The 18218-nt window shown below is 52.0% G+C and overlaps 1 protein-coding gene across 6 annotated transcripts in view; it reads left to right on the forward strand.

Moving 5' to 3' along the window:
* EPB41L1 (erythrocyte membrane protein band 4.1 like 1) overlaps positions 1-18218 on the forward strand; it is a 135410-nt gene that overhangs the window by 57907 nt on the left and 59285 nt on the right. The window contains exon 1 of one of the 6 annotated variants that reach the window (XM_043478654.1): positions 2564-2776. The exons of 2 other annotated variants lie outside the window; for them this stretch is intronic. Coding sequence is in view for 1 of the 4 variants with exons in the window: in XM_043478649.1 (XP_043334584.1) it covers positions 3007-3016 (10 nt within the window). In the remaining 3 variants the exon portion in view is untranslated. Of the gene's footprint in view, positions 1-2563; positions 2777-2851; positions 3017-4180; positions 4451-8189; positions 8283-18218 lie in introns of those variants that run through there. 3 more of the 6 variants (XM_043478649.1, XM_043478651.1, XM_043478655.1) reach the window with 3 other exon arrangements.

The raw sequence follows: 18218 nt of genomic DNA on the forward strand, positions 1-18218 counted from the left end.
AAATGAATGTGTGGCCAGTGCCAGGCACAGATCGAGTACTCAGAAAGTGGTGGTGATTCATCTTACAACACCCTCTGATGTGCTGGTTTAGGTACCATTCTCTGCCACTGGACTGACAGTGAATTCCAGGACAGAGGCTACCCAGTTCCTTTTGCCTTCCCGAGGCTCAGCGTGTACATTACTGTCTGCTAAATGAAAGATGAAATCCTCACACTAGCAGCGCCCTCCAAAGCACCCTGCCTGCCCAGGAATCCAGGGGCCCCTGGTGACTGGGAGTCACGTGACCATTGCCTCCAATGGGGTGACCTTGGCAAGTTGCCACTTTTCTCTGAGCCTTGGATTCCTCATTCAAAAGATAAAAGGGGTGGGGTGGGAGGGACCCTACCTGAGTATTTGGTTTGATTTCTGCCCCACCAGTGGGCTTGAGGGGACTGTAGCTGACACCTTGTGTTTTTGCTTTCCCAGCCAGGGGTGCGAATCACTTTCATTCTATTCCTGGTTTTCCTGTATCCTAGCACTTTTGCACTATCAAGTTCCCTCCGGTTAAAATTTCAGAAGAAAGACTTTCTGGGAATTCCCTGGTGGTCCAATAATTTGGATGCCAGGCTTTCACTACCAAGGGCCCATGTTCAAGCCCTGTTTGGGAAACTAAGATCCCATAAGCCACACAGCATGGCCTAAAAAAAAAAGACAAAAATAAGGAGAAAGACTTTGTCCTACCTCCCCAGCAGCCCAGAGAGGGGGTGACCTTCTCTTCTGCTGACATCTGCTGTTCTTCCATCACAGCAACTCAGGGAGTAAAGCAGGAAGAATTTCTGCCACTTTATAGGGAATTAACTGAGGCTCAGAAAGATCAAATCATCTACCCAAGTAACATAGAAAGAAGTGGCAAAGCCAGGGCTGGAAGCAGAATTCAGAAGAGTCCCTCTTTATTGAGGGAAGGGGGTAAGGTGGGGCTTCTTTTCCTCTACCTGGGCTCCTCGCATTTCTCCAAGGTTTGGGTCTGGGTGGGTCTTGATCTTGTGTTTCAGTTTCCTTGTCCTGGTAATGAAGGCAAGTAACTGGGGTAGTGATTTCAACTGATTCCTATAGGGGGCTGCTTGTTCTTCAGAGAGTGCCCTTACCCCAATCAGATGTCTCTGGAAAAAGTTATTGTGGGGTGAAGTGGAAAGTGTCTGGTCCAGAAAATCAGTGTTATTTGGCAAGTGTGAACTTGGACAAGCCACTCACCGCTCTGGGCCTCAAATTGCCCGTTTATAAAATGAGAGGGTGACGGTGTGTCACAGGACGTGAGGATGAGGCCTGAAAGTACTTTGCAAACTGGAAAGTGCTAATAGAAATGAGAGTCTCCTGGACAGTAAGGAGATCAAACCAGTCAATCCTAATGGAAATCAACCCTGAATATTCATTGGAAGGGCTGTTGCTGAAGCTGAAGCTCCAATACTTTGGTCACTTGATGTGAAGAGCCGACTCACTGGAAAAGACCCTGATGCTGGGAAGAGTTGAAGGCAGGGAGAGAAGGGGATGACAGAGGATGAGATGGTTGGATGGCATCATCGACTGATTGGACATGAGTTTGAGCAAACTCTGGTGAAGGACAGGGAAGCCTGGTGTGCTGCAGTCTATGGGATCGCAAGAGTCAGACACGATTTAGCGACTGAACAACAACAAATAGACATGTCAGAGATTTCCCTGATGGTTCAATGACTAAGACTCCACACTCCTATGCAAGGGGCCCAGGTTCAACCCCTGGTCAGGGAACTAGATCCTACATGCAGCAAGTAAGACCTGATGCAGTCAAATAAATAAATATTGTTTTAAAAGTTAAAAAAAAATGTTAGTCAATAATAATAATATAAAGAATAATAATGATAGCAGTAGAAGTCCAGTTTTCTGTGTGGGCCCACTGACTTGAAGGGAATCGAGCTCTTTGGGTTTAAATCCACAGTCCTATCTGGGAATGTTCTGCCTTGGTCTTTGGAATGTAGCCTGGATTCTTCTGGGAAAGTGAGAGGCTCCATCTAGCTGAGGAGGGTGGGAAAGTGGCCCTGCCCCAGGGGAGGGGAGGGGAGGGGAGGGGAGAGGAGGAGAGAGGAGGGGAGGGCAAGGCTCCTTCCTGGGGAAAGAAAGCAAGGGGAGGAGGGTCGAGGGAAGGAGAGTTGAACTGGGAGGAACAGAGGGCTCTGGCCTGGCCACGCAGTGCCATCTGGGCATCTGGGTCTGGCCCACGGGAGCCCAGGGTTGGGGAGGGCAGCAAGCAGAGGAGGCTGAGTGTCAATTTGGAAGAAAAATATTTGCAGTAAGCAATCGGAAAAAAAATCTCTTAGCAGATGTGTCTATCAAACAACAAATTCATCTGGTGTAACTCCTAAGTTTTACTGGCCCTTTTGCACATTCATTTGAATAAATGTGGTGAACTGAACTCAAGCAGAGCACCCTAGTGTGGAAAAATGACTTGCCCAAGACCACACCCCTGAGGCCCTGGGGAGGTCCTGGGAAGAGCTGACTCTGGGAGGCTGGGGATTGGAAAGTCCACAGACAAAAGAGGACAGCTGTAGGGAAGTCCGCCCAGCAGGACTCCAGTCCTTCTGGGAGTTGGCCCCGTGCTGGTTTCTGCATCTTCACGTCTCCTATCTGGAGGGAGGGCGTGTTCTCTAGGACTCTAGGAGCTGGTTTCCTTCTGCTGTCTGCTCTCTGACTGCTCCTGAGCTTAGGGGCAGCGGAGAGAGTGGAGACACCGGAAGCTGTGTCTTGGGAACATCTGGTGAAAGAGCTGGTGATGTTTAACTTGGAGAAGAGAAGGCTTGGTTTGGGGGTGGGGAGAAGGGACATGCTTGCTGTCTTGGTTCTCTGAGAGGGGCTGGGGAGAGGGGCATAGCTTCGTTCCGTGGAGGATCTAGCGTTGATATTAGAACCTGGGGTAGAACGTCACCCTGATGGAGCATCTGCCTTGGGAGAGAGGAGTGGACAGAAGGAGCTGCCTGTCTCTGGAGTGTGGGAGTGCAGATGGATCCTGGTGAGGTGGACACTGAGGGATGCAGCCCATTGGTGAGGTGGACACTGAAGGAAATGCAGCCTGGGAGGGTGGGCGGGGAGGGTGTGGAGGCTTGGTTCTCACGAGGGTGGCGTCCCAGCTTTGAACCTCCGGTTGCCAGTGTGGTGGATTCTGCAGCACCTAGAACAGTGGCTGGCATGCAGTAGGTACTCAGGAATGATTTGAAGAATGAAAGAATGTGTATGTGTATGCCTGGGATGCTGGCGGGTCAGGGAGCAGGGGTTGTGTGGGCTGCAAATGTAGACCCGTGGGCAGAAATCTCAGGGGATCATGTTGCGGAGACAGGTACATCCAGCTCTTTCATTGGCAAAGTGAGGCCCAGAGCAGGAGAGCCATGTGCCCAAAGGCGCTGGTTGACACGTGACAGGGCTGGACTGGAATGCAGGCCGTTGGGGGTTCTCCTCTGTGGGTCTGGTAAGGTGGTCTGGACGGCTTTCTGAGTTGTAACAGCGCTGCTGGAGGGGAGGAGCCAGGCTTCACTTGGTTTTGAGCCAGGACCTCGGTGCCAGGCCCTCTGGCCACCCCGCAAGCCCACCTTCCTAGAGCCTGGATGCCTACGCGGCACCTCCAGAAACAGCGGTACAGCGGCCAGGCCCCACCGTTACACGGCCATTTGTCACCGAAGCACATAGGAACAAATGCACACGTACACACACTCAGAGACACATGGGACCCCCGGGGGACGTTTGCGATACCGCCCCCCTGGTGGAGGAGGAGCGCTGGCTCCGGGGAAGTTCTGCCCCGCGCTGAGCTGCCGGGGAGGGGAGGTGAGGGTATCCGGCCGCGCTCGGTGGGCCGAGGCTGAGTCACCCCCTCTGAGTCAGGGAGCCTCTCCTCTTCCTCCCCCACTCCCCTCTCCTTCTCTCTCTGCCTAGCCCCCGCGCGAGGGGACCGGAGGCTGGCCCAGGCCAGGGTGGGAGCCGCGGAGCCCCAGGACCGGGTGCCCGAGGCACAGTCCCGCTGGGGTCCCGGGGACTGCCCGGTGTGACGGCGCCCCGGAGGAGGTGGCCTGGGAGCCTGCGGGAGCGGGAGAGCGGCGAGAGGGAGAGGGAGACCGGCGGGGAGGAGGCGGAGGCAGGGGCCGGGCCGCCGCGAGGGAGCAGGCGGGCGCGCGGCAGCGGCCCCCGGGCTGGGCGCGGAGGCCGGGCGGGGGCGGGGGCGGGCCGCGCGGCGGGCGCCAGGCCCGGGGCTGTGGGCACGGTGCCCAGCCCCCGGCGCACGCCGAGCCGCCGCCGCCGCCGCCGCCGCTGCTGCAGTCGGCATCCATCAGCGGGCGGGGGTGTCGCGGAACAGGCTGCTCCGCAGAGCCCGCCCCGCCCCGCGGCCTGCCGGCTCGCAGGAGCCGAGGGGGCGCCCCCCGCCCCGCGCCCCCGAGATGGGGACCCCCTGGCCCAGGTAGGCACATGCCGGTGATCAGGTGGCACGGGGAGGGGGAGCGTGGGTGGGTTTTGGTGGGGGTGGGCTAGGGGCTCGTTACCCGGAGGCCCAGCCTCTAGCCCTGGGGGAGGACGGGGAGTGGGGGGCAGACTGGCAGGAACTGAGTTTGCAGGCTGTCGGCCCTCCGGCCAGTCCTCGCTGGTCCTCACTGGTCCTCCCGACCTCCCGGGTTTGCAGCCTCCCGCCAGGCCGGGAGAGAGAGGTGGGCAGGGGGGGAGTGAGGCTTGCTGTAAGGATGAACGTTTGCTGGGTGGGTGCCAGGCTGGCCCACTCCCGTTCTCCGTTCTCGGAGACCACTCCTGCCGCCTCAGAGGAGGCCCAGAGCCCTCTGGATATTTCCTCCGGGCTTCAGACGCTGCAAGACAGTCTCTTGACTGGAGCCTGGGTTGCTGGGGAGCTCTGGTCCTCACTTATCCTCTGGTTGCAGACCTTCTTCCACTCTGGTTCATTCCCCATCCTACCTCCCTTCCATGTCTCCCAAAGCTAGGGGGATAGAACTTGGCTCTAGGACCACGGGGTTTCTGGCCTGGCATTGACACGTTAGAGGGAGAGGACTTGTGGGTTCCAGTTGTGCTTGGCACCTTCTCACTTGGGGGACGTCCAAGGGCCCATGAGGCTGAGATCTTGGAGGCAGGCATGGTATGTGGCTGCGGGGGGCTGGGGGTGAAAGTGGCTGCAACCACCAGGGTGCTTATCAGATCTAAGGCCACTGTCTGGCAGAGGTATGGCTTAGGAGACTGGACAAGGACTAGGAAGGAGTTTTGAGGATACTGGTCTCCTTTGCGGTTGCCGGTTGTGGTCCTTGCCCACCTCCTTCCTCGCAGTCACCCCCGCCCCCACCCCCGCAAGCTCTGAGAATACCTTGATGGGAAAGAGACACTACCCTTTGTTCCTGCCATCACTTCATATCTCCTCCTCTGTACCCAGAGGTGGGAGTGCAAGAGGGCTAGGTTTATAACCTCTCCAGGGCCGGGTGGGGTTACAGCTGCTCCGTCTCTCCCCCACCTCCCAGCATTAGGAGTCTTCCAGATTCAGTAGCCACCAGGCCAGGCTGAAGGCTTGGGACCACGAATGATACCCCTGGAGGAAGTGGGGCTGTCTGTTCTGGGCAAGGGTGTGGAGAACAGAGGCGACTGTGTACCCGCCTGCCCACCCGTTCCTTCCTATGGAGCCTGCGGCAGAGGCAGCCTGTGCCAGCCTCCTCTCTGAGCCGCCGTGGCCCAGGGAGGCTCTGCCAGTTCCGTGCAGGGCTGAAGCTGGCTTCCGCTGGCCAGTCTGAGGTCATGCCTACCAGTGACCCCGTGTGCCGTATTTGTGTGTGCGCAGAGCATGGCTCCTAAGGGGCCCCTTGAGGCAGTCCTGGAGGAGATCAGTGCAAGGGGTTTTATTCCCATTAAAACCCTTCCTGGGCCATGTGCAGTTCCCTGAGCCCGGGTTCGGTGAGCTTCATGGAGATCTGCTTCCCAGAACCGGCACGACAGCCATGCCTGGTCCCGGAGGGCTCACTCAGGAAATACTGAAACATTGACCGAGGCCTTGAGAGGAAGAATGATTTGTCCAAGGTCACAGACAAATGGGTGTGAGAGCCAGCACTAAGGTACCCACATCCTCTAATGGGTTTGGGGTTCTTGTAGCCCAAATGCCTGCCTCCCTATTGCCGTGGCTGTTCCATACACAGGACTCTGATGGGCTGGCGTTATAGCCTGGAGCCTGAGTCTGCCTTCTAGAGGGGGACTTACATTGGTCTCCGGGCCCTTGACCCCAGAAAGTGAGAAGGCAAGACCAGGCTGCCCCAGCTGCCAGGCTGCCTTGTCTCAGTTAAGGGGCAAAGGCTGAGGCATAGTCGGCCTGGAGCCCTGGTCCCTCTTGGAAGTATCCAGAGGCAAGAGGATGCTGGGTGCCCAGGCGTGTTCTGGGCCTGAGCCCCCAGGAGCAGTGGAGAGGGTCTCCCGCTTAGGCTGCTGAGGTGAGAGGGGCCTCTTTGTGGCTCTAGCACGGTCGTCCGGGTGAGCCTGTCTGGGCTTCTGTGCCCCCATTTATTAAAAGCGGATAATAATCTCCATGTGGAGTAATACCAGTGATTATACAATCAGAATGAGGACATTTATTGAGCACTTACTGTATGCTTTGCATTATCTCCCAATAACTCTGACAGATAGGTGCTATTATTGTCCTTTTTACACATAACTCAGGCTCAGAGAGGTTGTGTCACCTACCTAAGGTTGCACAGCTGGAAAGAGTGTGGCTGAGTCCAGAGTGTCTCTCTTTACCATGGCATTGTACCTGGGGCAAGGTCTGGGAGTACCGGGTTGGTGTCCAGCAGAGTCAGACAACTGATGTGCCAGGGCTTGTTCTGGTGGAGAGTTCAAGGGTGGGTTGGGTTTTGTGAGGCAAGGGTGGCTCTGGGGCCCGAGTGCTCCTGGGGTCCTGAGGGGTAGGGGGCAGAAAGAAACTGGCCGGAGACCTGAGAGAGAGACTGGCTGTGGCTTTCTGCTTCCTGGCCAGGATCCCCCAGAAGTGAGGATGCTCTGGACTCCGTGCTCCCATTGGCCGCAGGGGAAGACTGGTTGGCTCGAAGGCTGGCCGGCCCTGACACACTCACCCCCACCACACTAGGCAGGAACCCAGTGACCAGAACATACAAAGGAGGGAATGCAGGCACACCAGCTGGGACTGTGAGGAGGAGGCCCGGCGGGGAGGGGACTTGCGCATGGGTAGGTGGATGGGGGTGGGAGCAGGCTGGCACCGCTTCCTCTGTGGGCGGGAGGCTTGTGGGTAAGAATAGTAGCAGCCAACATTTATCGAGCACTTACTACATGCCAGGCACCCGTTTTAAGAGCTTAACTGTACCACTCATACAATCTTCGCAAGCCCTTTGAGGCAAAAATCCTTCTTCCTCCCACTTTACAGATGAAGGGAACTGAGGCTTAGCAAGGGAAAGACAGTGGCTCAAAGTCACACAGCTCTGTCGTGGGGGAGCCAGGATTCAAATCCAGGCAGTGTGAGGTGGAGCCACTTTCCCCATGGCCGTGCCAGCAGCCTGAAGTTTCTTTTCAGAGGTCACACTCAGTTTTGTTCAATTTGAAAAATATTCCCTGAGTACCTGCTGCTGATCCTATACGGCCTCTGATGAAGCATCCTTGTCCTCCCTGGGCTCCCAGTCTGGCCTGGAGAGACATAGACGTGGCACAGGGAAGGTGAAGGATGAGCTATTGCCTCTGTGGGCGTGGATTCCTCTTCTGGTGATCAGAGAAGGCTTCAAGGAGATTGCAGCCTTGGCACTGGGCACCAAAAGCCAAGTGGAATTTTGATAGCCGTAGGGGGAAGGGCACCCCTTCACCTGGATCAGAGGGAAGGGAAATCAGGACGTGTCTGAAGAACGGGTGGTCTGGTGTGCCTGCAGCAGATGATGCAGGGGACTGGGGGTGCTGGGAGGTGACTCAGAAAGTCAGCTTGTCTTTGGGTCTTTGGCAAAACTCTGGAATCTGCCAGGCCTGAGCTCTAGTCACAGCTCCACTGTGTCCTAGCCATGTGCCCTTGGGCTCTCATTTAGCTGATCTGAGCCTCAGTTTCCTCATCTGTAAAGTGTGGCCAAGCAAGCCTGTCTCAAGGAGACCACGTTAGTGTTGTTACGTAAAGAACCTAGCGCAGTGCTGGCATGCCACAGGAACTCGGCTAACATCACTTTCCTCCCCAGGAGCCTGGAGGCTCCAGGAACCTTTGCGGGTATTTGATCAGCATGGGACCTGCATTGGGGCAGGATAGAACCGGATCTGGGAAGGTCCCTTTGGTAAGAATCACGAGGAAGGGATGGGCTCAGCTTTGCAGGAAAGACATTAGCCCTGTGGACCTGGAGGGCTGGGGAGGGAGGGAGGTTGAAACCACACTAAGCTGTCCCCTCGGATGGTTGCGGGAGGAACAGCTTAGGGTGGGGAAGGCCATGGGGTGGGGGAAGCGCATGAATTTGGTTTGCAGCTTCAGAAGTTTAAGATGAAGGACTCATCTCCCTTCAGTCATTCTGAAGGTTGCGCAGTGTCGTCTTTGTGCATCTGGCTTTTTTTTTTCCCCCTTTTGCATAATTTCCTTTGGATGAATCCGCATCAGAGCTTCTTCCATAATAGCAGCAAATTGGGACTAAGTACCCAACAATAGGGGAATGATTGAGAGCGTTTTGGAACATCCAGTGGATAAAATAATATGCAGTCATGAACAGCCGCAGAAATACTTACCCTCAAAGCGTATGGAGCTGTGCACTCGTCAGGTTCCTCGGCATCTTTTCTTTATTTCATTTCATGTTGCTGTGACAGAGGCGGGACAGGGGTTAGAGCCTTCCCGTGCGTGGAGAGATTCAGGCTAGGCTGTCATCTCTTGGAGGGCAGTGTTCATGTTTTATTCATTGTTCTGTTCTCAGCGCGTGGCTGAGTGGTTTGCAAATGCTTGTTCGGTGAAAGAATTGGTGGAGTGGACAAAGCGGACGGCAAGTGACTTGTCCAAGGTCATGCAGGTTGGAAGACCAGGACCAGGGTCTTCTCATCCCTACTTGGCAGGTTCTTCTCACTCATTGCTCAGTATCTGGGAGGGGAGTAGCTTGGAAAGGCGCGCAGCGAGGACTGGAGACAGACCAAGGCATAAGTCTCAATTCTGTCCTTACTGACTATGAGGACTTAGTAAGTCAGTTCATCTTCTTAAGCCTCAGTTTCCCCATCTGTAATATGGATAATGCAAGTACCTGTTTTTAAGCTTGTCATCAAGATTAAATGATTTCAGGTATGTAAGATCCTTAGCATAGGAACTAGCACACAGAGAAGTACCCAAGAATGTTAGTTGTGATGATAATTATGATATAATAATGTGGAAATATTTCTGATACAATTTTTTTTTTTTAGGGGGGCCGTGCCGTGCGGCTTGTGGGATCTTAGTTCCCCAATCAGGGATCGAACCCACCCTTCCTGCAGTGGAAGCTTGGAGTCTTAACCACTGGACTGCCAGGAAAGTCCCTCTGATACAATTTAATGTTAAATGGAAAAAAAACCCAAACAATGAGCACTCAGATTAAAATGATATAAAATTAGGTCTGACCATAGGTACAGATTGGAAGAGAACAGGCGGAAATAGCATTACAGCAGGTACTATGGGAAATGAATGACTGACCCAGACAAACCTTTTTAAAAATACTTACTTTTTCTTGTTTTAATTACAAAAGAATTATTTGAAAAATCCTAATCATTCAGAAGCATACTCTCTCCTTGTTTTCCCAACCAAAATCCTTCTCTCCAGAGGTAGCCAATGACAACAGGGTGGTGCCTAGAATTTTTTCTGTGCCTACATAAACAATAAGCATACACACCGGAATGAGACCATAAATTGCATTATTGTTTTACAAGTTTTTTTCATTCTATATGCCAACATCTTTCTGTGTCAGTGCACCTAAACCCCATCCCCAAAATGTTCACAGTAGATATGTAATACTTTTGTAATTCATTTTTCACAGGATAAGTCCTAGTTCATTTGGCCATCAGCAGGGGGTTGATGGACATTTAAAGTTGTTTCCAATTTCACTCTATTCTAAATAACGCTGACCATGAACTCTTGTAGTGTTTAAACAAGAAAATCAAGTGAGAGAGATTCAGAAACTGTGAGATTGAGCAGGGTTGCTGGGGAGGGTTCCCTGCTTCTCTGGGCTCCTTTCCCCTCCTCACCTCCCATCTCAGCGGAGCCCCAAGGGGCAAGGACACTGATCCAAAGCCCATGTTTGTAACTGCAGTTCCCTGCTGCCTCTCACCAACTGCTGATCCGTGAGGTTCAAGCGAAGGGATGATGATAAAAGGATCCTTTAGACTGTAAAGCACCTGGCCCGTGGGAGGGGTTGATACTGCTGTTATTATTTCTACATCCAGAGCAACAGTAGCTTTGGTTACATGGTTGACAGCAAGTGGGTGATAGCAGGTTTGAGGGGGAAGAGCATGGAGCCGTGAGCCAGCAGACCTGGGTCCGAGTCCCGGCTCGACGCGAACTGACAAGCCGTGTAACCTTGGCCAGTCCCGCCTGCCGGGGGGAATAAACCCACCCATCTCATGTGGCCCTGGTGGAACTCAAAGGTGACAAAGCCCGGAAGACAGCCAGCTCATGGTCTGGCTCTCAGAGGGTGTCCCGCTCCAGGGAGGTCTCCTCTGCCTCTGCAGTTGTCCGTGTGGACCAAGCAGGAGGCTTTTCTCCTTTTTGATGCCATTTACTCTGCAGTTTGGGCATGTCACGTGGTCCCCGGCCTACAATGGCACATCAGTTTGTGGCTCCGCGGTGGCACGTGAGACCTTTGGGCAAGAAGCCAGTGCTGACGGGTGGCAGCCTCTTCACACGGCTTGATTTTATTTAATGCAGTGCCCATGGGTACCGCCGGCCTCTGACAAATTGCTGTCTCCGCCCTGCTGCGTAGGAATGACTGCGGGTCCAGCTCCTGTTTCTACCCCTTGGACTCCATCAGAGGCCTGGCTGGGAGGCCGGCACAGTCCCCCTCCTCCCTCCTCACGGGCAGTCACTTCATTCATGTCCACCTGGAGATTGTCACTCAAGGAAGTGAATGTTCTGTACTGGGGAGATCCCAATGGGAGTTAACATCATCCCCAGAGGGAGAAGAATAGCCTCTCTTTCTCTCCCTGTATTTTTTCTTTTAATTCTTTTCTTTTTCTTTTCTGACTCCAAAAGTAGTACAGGCTCATAGTAGGAAAATGGTGTAACACAGAGAACCCCCTAAAAAGCTAAAAAAACAAAAGTCTGTAATTTCTGCTCTTGTTAACCTTTGAGTCTTTAGATGATGAGAATTTCTAATATTTTTTGAGTACTCACTGTGGGCTTTGGCGTGTAAGTGCTTTACGAGCCAAATTCAGTTTGGTCTAATTCAGTTTTCTTAGTAAACCTAGTAAGTGGGTAAGATTATCATTGTGGTTTTACAGATGAAGACACTGAGGCCCAGTGAGATTAAGGGAGACTGCAAGGTCTCCTAGCTGCCTAGTCTTAACCGCTAGACTATACTGCCTCTTTCCAATTTCTCCTCCCCTCCCTCTCTAATTCATGTGTCTATTTAGTGTCAGGTGGTTTATCAGTCACAGGTGGTGCTAGTGGTAAAGAACCTGCCTGCCTGCAGGAGACATAAGAGACTCAGGTTCAATCCCTGGGTCAGGAAGATCCCCTGGAGGAAGAAGAAATGGCAACCCACTCCAGTATTCTTGTCTGGAGAATCCCATGGACAGAGGAGCCTGCAGGCTACAGTCCATAGGGTCGCAAAAGAGTCAGACGTGACTGAGGTGGCTTAGCATACAGCACGGTGTATCAGTCAGATTCTGGCAGAAAACAGAATTCCACTCAGATGCTTCAATTTGGAGATGTTAAGAAAGCTGTGGGCGGGCTTAAGGGAACCCACGAGGGGGACCCACAAACTCACAGTGACAGAAACTATTACCTCCCTTCGGCCTGAATGAACAGAGGGAGGGAATAATCTTACTGGGCTTGTGCATGGAGCTGTCACATAGCCGCTCAGCCACCACTAGAACCACAGGGAGGGCGACTGGGGAGATATACCCCCCTCTCTGCTTCCACTCTGACCTCCTGCCAGTGCCTCCCATTGACCAAAGGCAACCAGAGGTCAGCAGGCAAAGGAGTTCAAAGGACAGTCCAGGAGCTCAGCCTCCTGGCTCTTTGAGTGGGACATGGTTCTGGGGATGCAAATGGGGATCAACAGCCCAAGAACTGGTCATAGGGGGATGGGAGAGATGTGCTCCGTGGCTTCCCACAAAGGATGATCTTGGTAACCGCGATTATTGAAAACGTCTTTCAGAACAGAAGACTTCAGTTTCTGCGTAGCGTTCTCTTTGTTTCGGCGTTTTCCACTCCCTGTTCCTTCTTCTTCTCTCCACTCCTTCCTACTGTTCCTGCCTGCTTCAGAATTCCCACAAACGTCTGGACAGAAGTTGTCAGTCTCAGATTTAGAAGAGAGCCTTCGTGGCTGGGGAGTGATTGTTCATGACCGCGGATACTCGTGGCTGTGTGTGCCCTCACGCTGTTCCACTGCAGTGCATATGTATGCAAAGACACGCTTCCAAGACACATGTCATAAACATCTGTGATACACGCTCCCTTGTCTTTAGCGTGACTGTAACTTTTGCATTTCAAAGTCCTTTTGTTCTCTGAAACATCCTTTTTCTCTACATGGCCCTGCTCTGAAGGGGGTGATTAGGGCCTCTCCTCCCTGTTTAACAGATGGAGAAACTGATGCTCACAAAGGGGAAGTGACTCGCCCAAGACCCATCAAACAGGAAGTGGCAGAACTGAAACAGGGAAGGGTGGTCCTGATTCTAACTTCAGCTCTTCTCAGTGTGTTTGCCCTTTAATCTTGGGAAGTTTTTCCTTAGCCAGTTTTACCCCTGGGAGAAATTAGCACAGACGAACCCCCTGAGGCTGCTGAAATGTCATGTAGTGGGACGGACTTCGGAGTCAGAGAGTCTTGGCACAGCCTTATGACCTTGGGCAAATCGGTAGGCATCTTTGGACCCGTGTGTCCTCTTCAGTCAAATATGGATGATAATATCAGGAGTTTGGATGGAAAAGTCAGCTGCTTAAAATCTGATAAGTTGTCAGGACAGGCTGTCTGGCTGGTAGCCAGGAAGGCTCCTGAGCTGAGTACAGCCCAGGTCTTTTGACTTGTCTCATTGCTGTTCCATCCACCCATCACCCATGTGTTTTTCCACTTACCCCTCTGACCCCAGGCTCCATGGGTTTGAATTCTGACACTGCTGTTTACTAACTGCATGATCTTGGGCCAGTTAGTTCACTTCTCAGTGCTTTAGTTCCTTCTTTTGTAAAATGGAGATACTGAGACTACCTATTACGGGTTATTATGATGATTAAATGATATAAAATGCTTAGATCAGGGCCTGGTAAATAGTAAACTCTGTAAATGTTAGCTTTGTCATTGTTATTTATCAAGAACTGCTCTAAGCCCTGGGGAAAATGGCAAATGAGACAGATAAAGGTTTTTTGTTGTTGTCTTTTGACCATGCTGAAAGACCAGGCTTACAAGATCTTAGTTCCCTGACCAGGGATTGAACCCAGGCCCCCTGCAGTAGACACACTGCAGTGGATGCACGGGAGTCCTAACCACTGGACCACCAAGGAATTTCCAAGACATAAAGTTTTGTCTTTGTGGAGTTTATATTCTAGAGGAGAAGTAGAAACAATTTGTGAACTTGTGAAGAAACACATGCTTGCTTCATGGGAATAAAGTTTCTTTTTGATGGGTGGTGAAAATTTTTGGAAGTAGATAGTAGTGGTTGTTATACAACACTGTGAATGTAATTATTGTCCCTGAATTGTTACACTTAAAAGTGGTTAAGATGGCAAAAACAGAATAAAACAAAACTAAAAAACCAGCTGTAACAGCAACAAAAAAAAATGGAAGGAGGGACCCACTTTAGACAGAGTGGTCAAGAGGCACATAGATTGAGATCTGAAGGGTGAGAGCTGCCAAGACAGGGGACAAGCCCACTGTCCACACGGAGGGAGTAATAAGAGCAAAGCCCCAAGACAGGGCCAAGCCTGGCGTGACTGCGGTGCAGACAGAAAACCTGTGTGACCCCACTGTCACAAAGATGGTGGCAGTGGGGGAGCTAAGCAGAGGCCTTATGCAGGGACCTGGAACTTTGGTAAGGAGTTTGCACCTTATTTTGATGGTAGGTCATTGGGGGTTTTAAAGAGGACATCCAGTTGGACTTTTAACTGTGGCTCCTCTGTGGAGAATAAACCCTAGGAGAGCCCAAGTGGCTAAAAGGACCATGGAAGCGATAGAGCCGCCATGCAGACAGGAGCTGAGAGTGGCTTGGACCTGGAAGTAGCCACAGTGGAAGTAGAGCTGGAGAAAAAGAACAAATTCAGTTTTCTGGACTCAGAGATGCTGAGTCACGCTGACCCTGGTGGGCGAGCTTGATGTATAAACCAGTCGATTCACTTTTAATGTGGGGGTACAACCGCAGGCCAAGTGGATATTGCCTCTTCCGGGCAGGGACACCCTCTCCCTCTAGGCGGCCTAGATGGAAAGCCACAATGTCTGAAGGCTGCTTAGTGCCCCGGGAAAGCGAGCCTGGGGATCCAGCCTGTGGTTGCAATGTTGACGAGTGTCGGAGGCTGACAGGCTGCTGAGCTGGCCCCACAGGGGGCCGGGCGAGCACGCTGGGGCTTACTGGGCCCCTCACCTCCAGACAGGGCTGGTGCAGGCACCGTCAGCATTTCCTTCTCTGGCTGACCTTTCCCTTTTCTAATCCTGTGCATTCGGGTTTTCATATGTCAGTGTCATCAGCCAGGTTTTGCTGGCCTCTGTCTCTCTCTCCGTCTGTTCTGGGTGGGCACTTCTTTTTCTGTTTTTGTTTTTTAGTTGTTGTTGGGTTTGTGTGTGAGTGTGTGTTTTGGCCTCAACATGTAGCCGGTGGAATCTTAGTTCCCCTCCCATGGACCAGGGATTGAACCTGTGCCCCCTGCAGTGGAAGTGCCAAGTCTTAACCACTGGACCACCAGGGATGTCCCTGGGTGGGCACTTCTAAACCCCAGCTTCACAGACCACTCCCTACTCTGGCTTCCCATTACTGCTTGTCATTCTGGATCTTCTCAGGGTGGTTTTATTGGGTGCCCTCTTTATGCTATTTTCCCAAATCTCCATCACTCCCCTGAGAAGGAGGGAGGAATATTTCTCTGTTAGGGTTGAGATGACCTAAGCTCAGAGGAGTGAAGTCACTTGCCCAGTGTCCCAGAGGAAGCTAGTGGGGGAGGGTTCCGGGTCTAGGTCTCACTGACCTGGGTCTGCCTCTGGCCCTGCTGCCCTGCATGGAGGGGTCCGTGAGATAACTATGCATAGGGTTTTTGACGCTAGGCCTGGCCTGCAATGGCTGGTGATGGGAGTCTTGCCCTTTGCAGCAGAGTAACATTTCTGAGTCTTGCAGGGGTGCCACCCCCTGCACTGCCCCCACCACCCCCCCCCACCTCCAGCTTCTTCATTTCTCCCTGACTCAAACCTGATCCTCCTGCCAGCCTGTGTGGAGCTCACATTTATAGGCTTCTTGTTCCAAGAAGTCAAGTTGTCAATGCAGGGATTTCACTGGTGGTCCGGTGGCTAAGACTCCACGCTCCCAACACAGGGGGTCAGAGTTCGATTCCTGGTCAGGAAACTAGATCCCACATATGGCAACTAAGAGTCTGCATGCCACAACTAAGACTCAGTGAAGCCAAATAACTAAATATGAAAAAAAAACCAAGCGGTCAAGACTCCCTGTCCTCCACACATCCCTGCTTGTTCCCACATCCAAGCATTTGCCCACATGGTGACCTAGTCCAAATGTCCTGCCTGCCATCACCTGTCTAGAGTCTCCCTTTTTTCAAAACCTAACTCCAGCTCACCGTGCACTCCCTACCCTATAAGTCTTCCTTGGAAACCCCAGGCCATGCTCCTGATCACCAGGTCCCAGAATCTTCTGGAGGCTGAAATGTACACGGGCAAATCTATGTCACATCCTGGGTGAGCATCATCCTCCCATGTGGCAGAGAGCTCCACGGGAACCAGCACACAGTCCTCTGGGTCCCCTACAGTGCCTGGCCAGCTTGGCCACCCAGCGGGTTCCATCAGTCTGTGCTGACCTGGCCCTGAGCAGAACTGTGCCCGTGTGACTGGCTGTGGCAGAAGCCAAGGTCAGGTTCTTGGCTCACTTTCCATGCCCCATGCCGTTATCCCCAGACTTGTGAGATGAAGAAGATTCTCCTCATCACAGATTTAAAAAATAATAATGTGATTTTTCTTTTTAATTCACAGATTTTTCTTTTAGGTTTAAACAGATTTTATTTATCTCTGTCTCATCCTGTCATACCAGACCATGTGCATCGGAAACATTTATTTTTTGACTTCTAGTTATTTTTTTTAAAATCATTCAAGAAATCGCCAAGTGTAGTAGAGAAAAAATGAGAACTACAGTTAAACAGAAAGAAGAAAAAAAAATAATTTGTCTACCCGCCTTCTAGAAACAACCATAGTTAATACCTTGCTGAATTTTCTTTTTTCTTAAAATATTTATTTCTTTGGCTGCACCTGGTCTTATTTATAGCACTCGGGATCTCTAGTTACAGCATGAAAACTCTTAGTTGTGGCATGGGGAAATCTACTTTTCCCTAACCAGAGGTTGAACCTGGTCCCCCTGCATTGGGAGTGCAGAGTCTTGGTCACTGAACCACCAGGGAAGTCCCCTTTGCTGAATTTTCTGTATCTGTATGTGTACATTAGCTAAAATAGGGTTGACTGTACAAATTGTTGTGTGTCATGCTTTTTCACTCAGGTGTCCTCCATGATTTTGTACATCACCACTTTTCACTCTCTAGAGCAGACACGCCATCTTTTATCTCACCAGCCCCTGGCCACAGGATTTGTCCAGGGCTCATACCCCCACCTTGGTTCCCAGCCCGGGCCTGAGTGCTTTTTCCTCCTCTGAAATTCTGTTGAGGTTTGCCTGAGGCAGCAGAGTGCAGCGGGAAGAATAATGGACCCGGAACTGGGATCTGGGGAGTCCGGAGGCTGGGTGAGGAGGAGAGTGGGCGGGAGGGACCAGGGAAAACCTGTCTGAGGAGATGACTGTTGCTCAAGCCCCTTTTGCTCTCTGGGTCTCACCTGTAAAAGAAGAGGAGGAGACTGAATTATCTCAGAAGCTTCCAGCTCCTCTCGTCTGTGGTTCTGCCAGCACCAAGCAGTCATCCAGCAGCCTCTGCTGAGACCTGGGCGGTGAAAGCCTGGGATATTTATTTAAGATTACTTGGCTGGCTATTTCCAAGATGATGCAGGCCCTAGTGAAGGTTCAGCGAGTCTAGGCTGAAATCAGACTGAAGCAGAGGCAGGAGGAGATGTCCTGGATCCTCTGGGCTGCCTGAGCCCATAAGGGGTGTGTGGATTCTGCTTCTCCCAGCACAAAATATACAGATTAGTCTGTGGATTTTTTTTTTTGAAGCAAAATTAAGCAGGCATTTATTTGAAGAGTTCTTCCCTATAGGCCTTATCTAGCATAATGGCTGATAGCTCCAGTGCTGGCTTAGAAGAAATCCAGATCCGGGAAGATTCATCTCAGTTTGACCTCATGAGGCTGTGTACCCCCCCCCCCCCCCCCCCGCCCCCACCGGAGCAGCTCTGTGGCTTTGTGTTCTGGCACTGAGTCAGCACTTAGCGTCATGTAAGCAACAGAGCTTTTATTTAATGATGGCTTTAAGTTATACCCATAAAGCCCAGGGTAATGATGTGAGTGGAAAGCATTTCTGGGTAGGGATGAGGCCATGTGGACCAAGGCCTTCTCTTCCTCCTCATCTTCTTAACAACAGCATCCATAACACCAGGCCCTCTCATTTGTGCTACAAGCTCCAGCTTACAAAGCGCTCCGCTCATTATCTATAAGGTGGGGATTGAGGATGCTCATGACCTATCTTGGGCACTGGAGATGTTGGGTGGCTGAGTGGGGGTGCTCAGGGCCCCTGACTTTCTGTTCAGTGCCCTTTGCTGGTGGCTCCTAGAAGGCAGTGGGGGAAATAAGATTGGGGCTTAGAGCATGTGCACAGCCCAGGGTAGATCCAATGTCTGTCTGCTTCTGCCCGTCAAAGGCCCCCATGGTGGGTGGGGTGGGGGAGGGACCTGCCAAATCTCATCTGGATCTTTCTCTTT

This window comes from Cervus canadensis, chromosome 10, assembly GCF_019320065.1.
Source record: "Cervus canadensis isolate Bull #8, Minnesota chromosome 10, ASM1932006v1, whole genome shotgun sequence".
NCBI lineage: Eukaryota > Metazoa > Chordata > Mammalia > Artiodactyla > Cervidae > Cervus > Cervus canadensis.